Genomic DNA, 16,339 nt, shown 5'->3' with positions numbered 1-16,339 from the left:
TTCTTGGGTTCACCCCTAGGGGGGAACCCAATTCATTCATCCATTCTTTAATAACCAATCAGAATTTGCCATGTCAGCTGATTAAAAAATTAAAACAAATAATATTATCAAAATAAAATAATTAAATTAAATCATAAAAAACCCACTCTTTTGTAAATCCAAACCGATATATAATCTCGTTTAAATACAAAATCTAAACCCTGATTTTCCTTTGTAAACCGCCATTTAAACTCATTTAATCGTTAAAAAACTAAACCCTAATCTTATTTTCTAAACCCAAACCGACATTTAACCTCGTTTAATTGTAAAATTTAATTCCGTTTATAAACCCAAAGCGATATTTAACCTCGTTTAATCATAAAATCTAAACCCTAATCGTACTTTCTAAACTCAAACTGATATTTAACCTCGTTTAATTGTAAAATCTGAATCCGTTTATAAATCCAAACCGATATTTAACCTCGTTTAATCATAAAATATAAATCCTGACTTTTTCTAATAAACCAAACCGAAACATAATTTCGTTTTTATGTATATTGGTTTGGTTTTTCAACACTCTCTTTTTTTAACTTTTTACACTCCACCTCACATTCTCTCTCTTCCACATAATCATTCAACATCTTTTTAATTTTTAACATCTACAATGGTTTGTGTAATAAAATTTTAACATCATATCCCACTATTTTTATCTTATATTCTTCTTTATGTTTTTAGTTACATATTAATAACACAGTAAAATTATATTAAGATTATTAAAAAATAAAGAAATTTTAAAATAGTTTTGTGTTTTATTTAATAATCTTATTGTTTGAGATCCATTTTTCTAAAAGATACCTTTAAAAGTTTAAACAAAGTTTTTTGGAAGATAACTAAACGAACTATAGTAAATAGACTTTTTTTTTTCAAAATCCAAATCAAATGAAACAAGTTTCCATCTATAGAGAAAAAAAAATTGATAAATTTTGATAAAACCACTAAAAAAAATAGTTTATTGGGAGACTAACAAAAATACCCCTTTTTCAATATCCCTTTTCAAAAACGCCCCCTTTGGCTGTCCATTTTTAAAAATACCCCTTTTTATGTACAAAATGACTAAATTACTCTTCTTTTAATAAAAGACATTACAAATATATAAGGAAATATAACAAAATTAGGTTCACAAAATACAAAATATTTTTGGCGGGAAAAGTGATCCCACAATTTTTTCCACCAAAACACTTGTAAAAACTTGTAAAACCTTTAAAATACCTTGTAAAATTTTCCCGTAAATTTTTTTCCCGCCAAAAAATTTTCTCGCCAAAAAATTTTTTTTACGGGAAAAGTGATTCCGCAATTTTTTTGGGGTTAAATTTTTGGCGGGAAAAGTTTTGGCGGGAAAAATTTACAAGGTATTTTAAAGGTTTTTTACAGGGTATTTATAAGGTTTTACAATGTATTTTAAAAGGTTTTACAATATATTTATAAGGTATTTATAAGATATTATAAGATTTTACAACTATTTTATAAGGTTTTACAAGTTATAAGATTTTACAAGTTTTTTTATAAGGTTTTACAAGTTATAAATACCTTATAAAACCTTATAAGTACCTTGTAAAACCTTTTAAAATACATTGTAAAACCTTACGAAACACTTGTAAATACTCTTTAAAACCTTTAAAATACCTTGTAAATGTTTCCCGCCAAAAAAATTTCGCCAAAAAAATTACGGAATAACTTTTCCCGCAAAAAAATTTTTTGGCGGGAAAAATTTTTACGGAAAAATTTTACAAGGTATTTTAAAGGTTTTTTACAAGTGTGTTGGCGGGAAAATTGGGGGATCTCTTTTCCCGCAAAAAAATATTTTGTATTTTGTGGACCTAATTTTTTTTCAAATAAGGGTAAAATGGTCATTAAAAATTAAAAGAGGGCAAACTTAAAAATGGACTCTCAAAGGGGGCATTTTTGAAAAGGGGTATTGAAAAAGGGGCATTTTTAACAATTTCTCTAGTTTATTATACAATAGTTGATTTTAAATAGTAAGAGTGAGAAAAAAATCTTTAAAATTTTAATATCCAGTAAAAAAGAAACACATGTCATATGTGGTCCCATATTTTTTGTTTTCAACATGCTGAAACTGTGTTTAATCCACCTATGATTTTTTGCTTTTCCAACACTCTCATTGCAAGAGTTCAACAGTTGAATAATTTTTACAATAGTTGAAAAAGCTACCATTGTTAGTAGCAAAGTAGATTTTATAATTAAATTAAATTCTTTTTATTATTATTAGGTGTCAGATTCTGATTGGCTGAAATAAAGGTGGTGAATATGGTTCACCCCTAGGGGTGAACCCAAGTATTTTTCTTTCAGAAGTCTGAAAAGTTTTTGTCATTCTTTTTATTCTCTTTTGTCTTTTCCGGTTCAGTTCGGTCAAATGTTTTGGTTTAATGAAAATTGAAAAGTGAAAACTGAAGTTGAGTGTGATATGCTTGTTTTATGTTCTACATCCGTAATAGATCTTAGATTTTAGTTATTAGTTCTTACATCTTTACTAAGCTCAATCGTGGATGTTCCATCTATATATACATTTTTGGAGAGATTTATGAAATAAATCTTGGAGTTCCTACTTACTTACGATCAAATGCCATTGACATTAATTATTTAGATTTACAAAACTAAATCAAATATATTAACATAAAAAATCATTTACAAGAACTTAACCTAATATATTAACCATAATTAATCCTTGCCACAATTACATTCATATTCAATTCGATATTCTTAAAAGATCTCAACAATTCTTACATTTAATCGTGGCCATTCAAATCTTTATCCGGTTTTTAATCTTCAATCTTGATCATTGGTCATACGCAATTAATTCGGAAATCATTATATAGATTAAGTTATTATTAACAACAATTTAAAATATATTTAATCAAATTTTTAAATTGACTCAAATTATATATATATTAAATAAATTATTATTAAAAAATAACAAAATGATTTTTAATTTCACGGGACGGGGTTATATGGTAGGAGGACGGGTTTGGATCGATATTAATACGGAGCGGTATATATATCACAGATGAAATTCTAAAATTAATAAATCAAAATACAATTATACAATCTTAACCACTTAACAAAATATATAATATTAAAAAATACAACTAAAAAATTACTTTTTTAGTTAAAAGAATCAACCCGCGGTGTACATCATGTTAAAATCTAGTAAAGTAGTAAAATGGGTTAAGCTAATCTTAATTCTTACTCTGAGTCAACACTAATCTTTGATTATACGTATGAAGTTGAAAGTGTTTTCATAATAATACTGTAATTCATATCTGTAAAAATTAAGTTTGATTTTGGAGTCATAAGTTTAGATTTGTATTTTAATCAATGGAATAAAATCAAAATAACTCCGAAAGAATTATACATTAGGAAATTTTATATTTTATATAAGAAAATAGAAAAGAATTTATTAAAAGGGGAATTTAAGTCAAACAATAACTGAATAAAGTCAAACAAAAATGTGAAAAATGGGAAAATATCTTAGTAAATAGAGAAACGTAGTAGATAAAAATATTGAATTGTTTCGTTATTCCAAAAAACTATGTATATAGTAAAGATTGAAAAAATTCAAAAATATTAATTTCACTCTTTCGAATTTCATATATGTCAAAAAAATATTTGATTTGAATGTATAAGAAATCTCCAATTCTATAGTAATATTTATCTAATATGAAAATAATTTAATAAAAGGAAATTAACAATTTCCCATAAAGTAAGAAACAGTAATAACATATTTTTTATGTAGAAAATGAAGACTTGTATTTGCTAACTAAATTTGGAAACTTTAAATAATCACATTTAATTCTTTTTTGTTTTGTTTTTGACAGCTAATCAAATTTAACTCTTTATAAAATAATATCACCCTATTTAATTAGAGTCAACATAAAATTAATATAGATATTCAGCTTTCAATACAAGAAATTAATTGTTTCTGAATATAATACATGTCAATATACATTTAACATATGTGAGATGTTTAAAATTATGTTCATTTAGTAATATTCAAAAACAATATGTGAAAAATGAGAAAACATCATGTAAATAGAGAAACGTAGTTGATGAAAGTTAGATATTTCATATAATTAGTTTTTCATTAAAAATGAATTATTTTATTGTAAGAGAAAATGAATTAATAAAAATAAGTTTCAAAATTAAATTTGATCTTGAATATATAGAAGAAGTTTATTTTAGATATTATGTTTGGGAAATAATATACTTAAAAGAAAAAAATCAAAAAATTCTCACAAAACAAGTAAAAGTATATATATAACGTCTCTCATCATCAGCCTCAAAAGGACTCTCGTCGTTGTCGTCTTCACCTTCATGGAACGGAGGGTCACCAAGAGAAGGCAAAACCCGCTGTTGTTGTTGCGCTTGAACCACCGTCCGAAGCGTCGCTTGTACGATTTGCTCAAGATCGTCACAGAGAACTTGTTGGAAATTTGTTAATGTTTCACGCAAAGCATCGATTTGCTTGTTTAATCGACGTTGCAGATTTTTCCGAGGCGGCATGATAAAGACCGTTTCAGCTCTGATACCAACTAGACCGTTTCGCTTGTATATATATATATAACTAAATATAAAATATTTTTACGTAAATATAGATATATGTTTACAAATAGTCAAATTTAATAAATCAAGATTATACCAATAAAAACAAAAAAAAATTTCCACATCTACTATACTTTTAGTTCTTAAGACGAACAAAAGTACTCAAACAATAATTATACATTTTGCTTAGAACGTTTCACAATATCTAGATCACATAAAATAACATAGTACAGAAAGCAGCAACATTAAAATATATGTAGTTTGACTATCAATAAATGAGGTGATTGGTGGATTGATTAATCGTAAATATGGAGTTCCAAGACCATAAATTTTGTAATAACTAACTATAAATATACTCAGAAATGGATGTTTTTATTAACATAGCCTAGAAAATGAAAAATAATACTCCCTCTGTCCCATTTTATAAGATGTTTTGTGTCAAAACACAAAGATTAAGGAAAATTAAAGTTTAATTTTTTATAGGAATTCAACCAATAGAAAAAAGACTACAGAATTTAAATGGTCATAACATACTAAATAAACATAAATTATGCATAGAAATCTGGGAAAATCTTATAAAATTGAACAAGGACAAAATGCTAAAACATCCTATAATTTGGAACATAGGGAGTAATAATTAGTGACTGTCTCGTAGGATGCCTAAAATTAAAACTGAATAGTGTACAATATTAAACATCCATGAGATCGCAATTAAGATTGTTCGTGAGTATAGAGTAATATAGTAAACACTAAAATTACAAACGATTATGGACAACTTAACACGCTTTAAAAGTTAAATGTCTAAACATGTAGAGATTTTGAAAGATCGTGGCGACAAATTCTAACGTATAATTTCAGCCGCACAAGGAGTTCTTCTTTCAGTGATGTGTAACTCAAGCAGTATAAACGATGTAACTCAAGCAGTATGAACGATGTGTAACCCTAGACTGAATATGTTAAAACATAGAATCTATGTAAAAAAAGCTTAATAATAGACCTATAAACATTTTTCTACAAATCTTATGCATAGTCGAAGTTGCAAGGAGCTTTACACTAAAGTACCTATACTTTAAAAATTGAAACTTGATATCAATTATGAAATGTTATTTTCTAGTCGTCTTTTGTTTGATTTGGTATTTTATTTATTATAGAACCTAGGAAAATTTATAATAGGGTTTATGGATGGATTAATCCCCAATTGAATACGAGATATGTAACATTTTGTAAGGTAGATATTACATTACCAAAACTAGCTTAAGTGACATAAAAATTGAGAATATGTCAGACGACGTCGTTTAAAATCTATATATATATGACATCGTGTGACATGTTTTAATCCTTGTTTCATTTACGTTAAATTTTCGTTCTATTAAAAGATCACACTCATCAATTTTACTGTGTGTATCCGTCGATTCTCTTAGAACAAACATTTCGAAACATAACTTAAGCAAGTTTGTGTGAAATTTCAATTGTGTCAATGAAGAGAATTCATATTCGATTAAACTATTTGTGAAAGGTATATGCTAATAATACAACGTTTTTTTTTATACATTCATTTGATTTCATTATAAGTTTTCAAATATTTTCATAAAATTTTGGTTATTTTTATCAATGAATATTCTCTGATTATCTCTTAGTTACTTCTTGTTAATTTGTTTGTATGTTTGTTTTCTTTTCTTTTGTTTGATTGTTTGATCTTTATGTTTTGTTTAATCATTCTTTATATAAAATTATTTCGAAGAAAAATTGTTAATCTATAAATCTATCATCTTTAGGAGTGGGAGAATAATCTGTTTGATACCTCGTCCAATCCAATCTGAAAGGTATTAAAAAAAAGATTTCTCCGTATATAAGTTCTCCGTATGGATCCAAAAAAAATTAATTTTAAGATTAAGATATCGAAATTTGATTTGGATCTACTTCCAAATATAATTTTATTTGAATATATGTATGATAAATATAAATATTAAAAATATTTTTCGATGTCTTAGAAAAAATCTGTGGTGTTTTTTGAATAACCCTAATAATTGTTTTAAAAATAAATTAAAATTTTAAATGAAATTTATTTTACAATTTGTTTTTGTAATTAATATTATTACTTTAATAATTTATGCCAATTTCTACATATCTGAGATCTTGATACTCCGTACCCAATCTAGTTGTTCTTTAAAATTATTTCATATAATTACAAAGTATTACTAATTATGAAGTTTTACATGGTTTGACCAAAAACAAAATTTTATAGAAATAAGCATAATTTCCCCCAAATTCAAAAGATTCGTTTTAATTTATTCTACTACCATATTATACTAGTCAAAAGATTTTTTCATAGTCAAAAGGTTTTTTAAAATTATTTTACCATAATATTATTCTAGTCAACTAAAACACTTATTATCTTTCTCATTTTACCAATTTTTCAGTCAAACATAAGAATATGTTTGACTAGAAACTTGTACAATAGAATAAAATGGAAAAAAAAAAAAAATTTATCTGACTAGTACAATATTATTGTAAATAATTCAAACAAATCTTTAAAATAAATGTTTCTACAAATTATAAATATTACCAATTTATATTTTTTTCCCTTCTTTTGACTTCTTCACCGATTATTTAAGATCAGAAAGACAACTAAATTCCTCACTGTTCTAACTTTTGCTTTCTCTATATTTTTTTTTGAGTTCCTAAATTTTTCTCCTAAATTTTTATATCTGAGCTTATGTGTTTTTCTCAAATGTTTATCTCCATGAGAGATAGCTTCTGCCCGGTAGTACTTCGCAATGCGTAAGTTTGAAAATATGTATGCATAGAGAAATACGTAAAAAACTCAAAGCATGCGGATATTGCAAAGGATACAGTTGCAAATATTGTAAAATAATATTATTATCAAAGGACTTGAAGGGCCAATTTTATTTAGGTTACATGTATTTTAAACAAATATATTTAAAATGCATGTCACATAAGTTAATTTTGGCCTTTCAAATTCTTGATTATATCATTGTTGACAAGATTAGCTGCTTTATTTTTTTTTGTTATATACGTATTCTTTGAGTTGCTTTTATATGCATATATGTTTCAAAAGTTATTGGTTGTGAAGTACTACCGTGCATAAGTTCTCGCTCAACGATCTAAACTTTGAAGAAGCATGTGAGAATTTAAGATTTTTGTTTTGAAAATTATCTTTTTAAATTATTAAGGAGAGTATAACGAATTTTACGATTATATCCGGTTACCCACTAGAAAGTTGAAAATGTAAGAAAATATAATAGATGAATCTTTGTAATCTATATTATTATTTTTATTCATTTTAGCAAATTTCTACGAATCCATCCAAGTAGTTTTTTTTTTTTGTAGGAGTTTAAATATCAGAAATTTCATAGTAGAAGGAAGTCATCATTCTAAATCACCCATCCTCTCTAAGCCTCTAATTGATCTCACTTGTAGAAAGAAGTCATTCTAAATCGTCTTATACATACATGGATAAGTCAGACTACCCGAGATAATTAACCTGTTACTTTTATTTATAAGAAATTCAAATCCAATCCATTTTAAAAAAGTTCGACCCGATTCGTTTTATTTTCTACTTACACTCGTTTTAAAATACACAAAACCCTAGTTTTGATTTTTCTAGGTAATGTAATTAACTTGAAATAATAATGATTGGCGTAGGAACATGTATCACAAATAATCAGACTCGCTCCCAACAACTCGTTGTGACTCAATTATTTATAATAATTAAAAAAATTTATATAACAAGAAATATAAAGTCCATTGTCCACCTTAGAAGAGGCAAAGAGCATAGCCTTCACGGGATTATCACATGTCGACCGGTCTTCTTCCGTACATTACATGTTTTTATTAAACTTTATGCTGTGTAACACATAAGTTTATTTTCTAGTAACTAATTAAACGATTACTTTAACCCTTTGAATAACCTATTGACCCTACAATAAAATGAACACGTAAAGAGACAAGAAAGCTTCGTATACTTTTGTCTGGATCCGAGGGTTCGAGGTAGTGCGATAAGTTTAATGGCATTGTCTCCTGTTTATCATATCATTGGGGGTTTTAATGTCCCCACATAACATGGTTACAACCCAAATTATTTATTTTTAAATAAATCTTACATTTCTAATCCTTTTTCATATATTTTTCTATATCAATGGTATGTATACGAAATTTAATTATGCGAGAAAGGAAGAATTTTTTAAAAAAAAATCTGAAATTCTTTTGATAAAAGACGCCATTTCTATTGTCAATTTGAGATATATATTTATTCCAATTAATTAAATTTGAATTATTTTTATACACAAAGAGTAACTAAAAAAACAGTACATTGACGTTAACAGAATATACCTCTTCACAGTTTTCTCATTTTCCAGAGCATATATCTTGTACTTTACTTTAGCTGATTAATTAAGTTTTTCATTCATGAAATAATAACTTTTTTTTGGGGTTGAAAACATGAAATAATAACTATAAACCATATTATTGTATTATATTTGTTTTATTTTATGGAGCAAAGATTGCAAGGAATACAATTCCAAGCCTGCACACATAAACATTAAATAATTAGGTAAGTTTTTTAGAATTAACATACTAATAATAAGCTGACTTGAAGTCTCTAATTAGCAACAGCAAACCGGTTAATAAGTTGAAAGTGACAAGATAAAGTACGTAACTTTTTTAATTAAGAAATGTTCACTAATCAGCACTATGCAGAGGTTTAATTAAAGATAATCAACTTGAGAATCTTTTGAAATTGTCTTGGCCCGCTAGGCTTCGTGTGCAAGTGTAACTAATCACGTGCATCGTATCTAATCTATTTCCAAATTATTATTACACATTCTTAAACCCAACGGGTTATTCACTTTACTCTATTTGTATTAATTAAAGGAATATTTTTGATATCTATCTTTTGAGTGTTAAAACACAATAAACATCCACAAAACTCGATCGAACTCTTTTAAATAACAATCTGTATCAAAATGTATTTCTACAGAGCATAGTTTTTCTTTTGTAAACATTAATCTTTAAGATGCTTAAAACCTATAATTGAAAAACACGAATAATACGTATAACTAATATAACTAAAAAAATATGTGAAACGATATTTTGGATTGGAGATATATATCAATATCAAAAATAATATCATGAGTATTATTAAGTCATTTTCCTTATTCAAAGATGAGATTTTTTGTATCCTATAATTCAAGATAGATGAAGTAGATATCAAAATGATAGAAAGTTTGTGATAATTTGTCCAATCCTAATTAAATCAGCCTTTTCAAATGAACATCGTCCAGCCCACAAAATGGGGTCTCTGTGTCTCTTCGTTTGTATATATGTGTGAGAGCTTTCTTTATTTTTCAATATATATAGGTAATTCTTTCTCTATGTAATATGTTGTTCAATATATAAATACAAAATGTTCAGATTTACCGCTACTGGCCAAGAAAAGTATTTGATAGCTGGTTGAAAACATATTAATAAGTTTACCGGATTGTAAATTTATTGTATTGGCAAGTAAGTCTATTTACTGAACCAAATGTTGCTATTTTATTAATCTTTGATCATTCATAATGGATCAACACACGATGACAATGACAGCTTCCAAAGTATCAATTACAAGAGAAAACAACATAATGCGCGTGGGGTTGCTTAGATTCCTTTGTAATCTTGTTACTTCTTAGAAATGTTGATATGGCATACCCTTAATTACGAAAAACCTTCTTAAATTTCGAATTTAAATCTCAAGTTCATTTTTAATTAAAAAATAAAAATATTTAATGCATGATGAGAGGAAGTATGGGATACAGTCTTCTTGTTACTTATTTATAATTTATATCACTTTTCATCTATAATGGCTATGATGCATATGCATATATATTTGCCTAACTACATAGTATATAGATGCATGTATGTGAGTATATATAAGTTAAGTCTTTCTCACTTTGCACAACATCTCTATGTGCTAAGGCATCTCTTTCTCTCCCTCTCTCACACAAAGACTCTCTCTATTTCTCTCTCCCTCTCTCCTAGAGATTTTTATTATGAAAGACACCAAGAAGAAGACGCCATGCAGCAAAAAGCTTGGAGGATACTTGAAAGAGCAAAAGGGAAGGCTTTACATCATCAGAAGATGTGTGGTCATGCTCATTTGTTGGCATGACTAAGTTGCAACTTACATGTGTTAAGTTATATATACATGCATATGTATATGTGCACATGCATATAGACAATATCTATGTTGTAGTACAACGGTTTAATTGAAGAAAGGGATCGGATCTTTGTGGTTGTGGCGATTTGCGATGTGAGCGGAATTCGCAAGATGGAGATATAAGGGGTTTTAACCATTCATATCGTGATGTCTCCGAGTTTTTACTCACGTATGGGTTAAGAGAATAATTTTTGAGTTAGTAAGAAAACTTATATGTAGAATCTTCTTTAATGTTAGTGTATGACATAGAATAAGGAGAAGAAATAAGGTTAGTTTGTATATGCACACAGAGAATAGTTGTTAGTTGAATTTCCTTGTCTCTAATCCAAGTCTTCCTTGTTGTTATGGAATTTAACAATAATAAACATAAAGGTTCCAACTAAAAACTATAAGAACAATAATCAATAATCCATGTAATTTCATTAAACAATGCTCTAACACATTTTAGAAAGAAATGTAGTGTTTAGCAGGTACCCCCATACACGTAGATTTCAACTGATATTCGACAACCATTTCGATATTAAAATATATGTAAATTACCAACTTTTGAAATATATTAAAATTTTGAAATATACAATATTAAAATATATTTTTTAGCAAGCAATTACCACATACTCGTAGATTTTAACTGATATTCAATAACCATTTCGATATTAAAATATATGTAAATTACCAAATTTTGAATAGAATTTAATTTGGCATTTACGAATATGAAAGAAATTCGCTATCAATCAGATCAAACTTTTTCATATCTTGATCCTATTTTAAAACCTTCAAGCACATGTGTTTGTTTGGACCCAGTGACTTAAATTCTATAGCAAAATCATTAAAAACCACTGTTTGCATTTGCATATTCATATATATTTCCTACAAAAAAAAATAACCACATATCATTGACAGAATTAGAAAAAGCCATTTCATGAAAATAACAAGTCTTGATTTGTATAGAAAGGAAAAAAAAAAAAAAAAGAGTCATTAGCCATTACTGTTTTGACTTGTGTCTTTATTACCTAGTTTGGGTGATATGTAATGAAATAATGCATTACTTCAAAATTCAGAAAATCTGACAAGATATTGAAGCATGACCAATGAGAACGTGCCAAAGGATACTCTTACTGATGACAGCTTTTATGTCTGCCCACGGGCAAAGGCCAATGTCCTGAGACCCACATACCATCAGATCGGATCGCCACATCATCTCCAGTTTGCGTTTTCAATAGGACTCAAATAAACACCATTAGATTTTGGAACTAAGAACAATTATTAGAATCTCTTTCGGGCCGGTGGTTTAAATTTTACTACGATTAGATATTTTACTACGATTAGATATTTTATACAACTTGATATTTTTTTAGTTCTAATTCTAGGCTGTTGAAAACAAAAAGTTTTATGAAGAAATTTCTATAAAACACTTTTAATTAAAAGGATCATTAACATAAACGATTGAAAATACGGTGAAGAGGATAATTGTTGATGAATTTGAGGAAGCAGAGGAACAATGTCTTGCACAATTTGCAAGCGCTTTCAATGCAGAATATCTTCAAAAAAATCGATCGAGAGATCAAGAACATCATCACCTTCCGAAACACAGATGTCATTTTGGCAACCTCGAATTGGCGTGGCTGCGGTAAATTTTACATGAATTCGCACATTTTATTGACCCCTTGTTTTTATTCTTTTTGCCATGGAGTCAATTATATTGTATTTAGGATTGAAAATATGTAAACCTGATTATTCATCTATATAAGCTTTACAATTTAGGGGAAAAAACAAACAACAACTTCGTCATCTCCTCGTTAAGCATGGCATGAGCATTTTGATATATGATCAAGTAATAACAGGTACATATCAGATAGATAATATAATATATATATACTAGATTTTAACCCGCGGTAATAATTTATTTTTAAAGTTAGTATATATAAAATTTTGTAAATTGTATCTCCTTTTGTTTATAATTGTTATTAAGTCACGGTAGACTATGAGTCTACGGGACAATTGTTAATAAATTGAGGATTTAACCCATATTAAAGCGGCATGTTAAAGATATTTTAAAATTTTATAAATATTGATTTAAACATGTCTGCCATATAAATCCGTTCCAAAATATAATCCATCCGGTAATTTTTTAACCCGTCCCGTGATTTATTTTCTAAAAGTAGTGATTTTAAAATTTAATGATTATTTATTATATACTATAAAAATTTACAAATTGTATCATTTTTTACGACATTTATATTTTAATAATCTGAGGATTTAATATGCATTAAAGCGGCAATGATATTTTAAAATTTTATAAATATTGATTCAAACTCGTCCACCATATAATCCTGTTCCGAAATATAACCCCTCCTGTAATTTTTTAATCCGTCCCGTGATTTGTTTTCAAAAAGTAGTAATTTTAAAATTTAACGCTTATTTATTATATATAAAAGTTTGCAAATTGTATTATTCTCTAAGACATTTATATTTTATGGTTTACAATTGTTATTAAGTAACATTATACCACGGGACAATTTTTGGTTTTATACAATCTTTTCTAAATGAGACTGCTTTGATATGTCTAATATTGGTGGTATTAAAAAAATTAAGGATTCAATCCGTATTGAAACGGCAGATTAATGATATTTTAATTTTTTTTTATTATTGTTGATTCAGAAACCTGTCCCGCCAAACCCGTCCCGCCTAGAAAGCCATTTATTTTATTAACATTGATCTTATTTATGATATGATTCTCAATCACTGTCAAAATATTTTAGTCGATGTGGAATGTTGACACATATTTTTCGTCAATTGGATAATATATGTCAAATTTTAAAATTTCGAATCACAGTATATGCAGAAAAACCTTTTGATTTTTTTTTTTTACTTTATATATTATATTATGAATCAAAACAGTTAAAAACAAATCAAACAAAGATGATAGGATAACTATAATTCTAAATTTTAATCAAATCTTCTTAGTATCTAAATTATTAAATATGGAATATCCGGTGTATGAGTAGGGTTAAATACAACTCGACCCAACAAACTTTTTATGACCAAAATTTATAAACGGGTCGGATATCCAAAGTATCCGAGAACAATTTTACTCACCCGACTCAAAAATGACTGCAAAAATACTAGATATATAATTCATATAATTACTATCACAAAAATTTATACTAGTACAAATTATATATTTTGAGCGTATACAATAAATACCTAAACTTTACTTAGATCGAATAAATTAAGAGCGTATTTAGATATTACTAAGTCGGATACTTCGAATCATACATTGAGAATTATCATTTATATTTAGGATCTCCCAGGAAAGCATGGACTTCAAAACGTGATTTTACACAGTATGGTTTTATCATTGTATAAAAATTAATGATATTATATGTTTTCAGGCCAGATTCGAATAATCAAACTAAAATAATCATTACCCATACATATATTGTACATGTACCTCAAGATGCTTGCTTATTATAACAAGTATTCACCAACATGGACATTTAAAAAATCGAGAGAGATCTAAAATCTGGGTGGATCTTCCAAATAATTTGTCCACTCCTACTTCTCATTGTGGGAATTAGATCGCAAAATATTCGTTATTGGGTCATTCAAAGTGATCACAAATTTACTACTCAGAGCTTTTCAGTAGCCCATCATTGTACCCACACAGCCCATCTTCTATTGTTTCATTTCTCCTTTTAAGCCATTTTTAAATCTAAAATTGATACCGATTATTATTTTTGAATTACAGAAATAATTATATAATTCTACATAGTGGTAAAACTTCTTTAAAGTTTAGAAAATATGAACCCTAGAAAATTTCAATAACGATTACGTTTATAGAAATCTATAAACAAATTTATGATAAAAAAAATTCCTACTTCAATACTTTATTACATTTTATCCTACCAAAAAAAATACTTTATTACATTTTATATGTTGAAAAACTATACAAATAATTTGCCTACCGAAAAAAAAACTATACAAATAAATATGTTTTACATTTGACTAAATGTAGACGACTTATCCGAAACATATTAGTATTAATTACTAACAGATCAATTTTTTTTCATAAAGAAAAAATTTGAAACTACCTTATTATGATGTTTGAACTGGATCATGATCTTAAGTATAAGCCAAAACTAATTAATTAGGCTTGAATATATTTAAATTTTAAAATAAACAAATTTTTTGAATTTTGGCTGACCATAAAAGGGCATGCTCGTTCGGCATGCCTAGTTCCTTGTATTCAATATATTTTGAGCTATCTCTTGACCAAAATAATACTTTGACCCTTTTATTCATATTACATTTACTTAATTGAGCGTCAAATAGTCCTCGTAAAATATTACACCAAATATTTCATTGCTTTGCATGTTTGCTGACTATTTGTAAAATATTTTATTTTTAGTTGACCATAAGTAAATTTTGTCTTAATAGTTTAGCATTAGAAGAAGAACTATCGAAAGAAAAATGATATGGTCCTTGGCCTGAGAAAATGTACGAATGTAGGCCTATAACGTATTAATCATTCAAAAATGGAGATGATGAGAATATTCCAACATCCAGCGAGATGTAGATTTTGGGTGTTCTTAGGGATGTAAATTTGTTACCAATATTAAAAGCTTCAAGATGATTGCTTTGCAAAAATATATCTATATATAAAGGGCTATAGATTTTGGGTGGAAGGAACCCATATATGTCTCTGAGAAGCCGATCAAACGAAGATTTACGAGAATTTAGATACATCTATTTAATATATAAACATACCCAAATATTTTAAAAAGAAATTTGAAGAGACTTTATAGTCAAATTTTATAAGTATGATAATTTCCTATTTAAATAAAATAAAAAAGACAAAGAAAAAAAAAACCGAAACCCCTCTCCATTGATCAGGCTCTCTTGTCTCCAACAAGTGTCCGAAATTTACACCATTGTTGAGTGATTTAAAAGCCCAACCCATATTTGGGTGACTTTACTATTTCATTCCATAGCTTTCTGGATTTGATAGTCGAACCATATTCCCTTCCCTAGCTTCAATCCTAAGGTAGAAGAAACCTCTAAATCGCAACCAAATGTTGCAAAAACCAGAATCATAACATAAATTAATCAATTAAAAAAATAGGGTATAGATATCTGTCAAAATTCAAAAAAGCTCTCCCCAAAATTGTAGATAATTTTTGGGGAAATAAAGTTTTTCAATAAACTCAAGGTACCAAAACATAAATCACTAGAGTTAAAACATTTAGGGTAGAAAATAACGTAGATTTGTATAAATTAACAGAATAAACTAAAATCTAAACTATAAACTTTAAATTGTAAACTCCAAACTCAAAAAAACTAAACACTAAATCCAAAAACTAAAATCTAAACCCTAATTTCTCCTCAACCCTAAATTTTAACTTTGAAAACATTTTGAAATATCTAGTTCCTTTATTTTGTAATGATTCCACTTATTTATTTTTGCGTTGATTATTTTTTTTTATCGTCTGGATTTATTATTTATTGCAAATTATGAGAAATATTACA

At 27.3% G+C, this 16,339-nt stretch overlaps 1 protein-coding gene across 1 annotated transcript; it reads left to right on the top strand.

Annotated features, from left to right (window-relative positions):
- The first annotated feature begins 10,378 nt into the window (after positions 1–10,378).
- LOC110231064 lies at positions 10,379–11,158 on the top strand. The gene has a single exon (XM_021035823.1). It carries the CDS (start codon positions 10,647–10,649, stop codon positions 10,767–10,769), a length of 123 nt encoding a protein of 40 aa, XP_020891482.1. The 5' UTR covers positions 10,379–10,646; the 3' UTR covers positions 10,770–11,158.
- Positions 11,159–16,339: the final 5,181 nt, after the last annotated feature.

Source organism: Arabidopsis lyrata (genome assembly GCF_000004255.2).
Source record: "Arabidopsis lyrata subsp. lyrata unplaced genomic scaffold ARALYscaffold_2, whole genome shotgun sequence".
Lineage (NCBI taxonomy): Eukaryota > Viridiplantae > Streptophyta > Magnoliopsida > Brassicales > Brassicaceae > Arabidopsis > Arabidopsis lyrata.
This window is presented reverse-complemented; position numbering and strand designations above follow the sequence as displayed.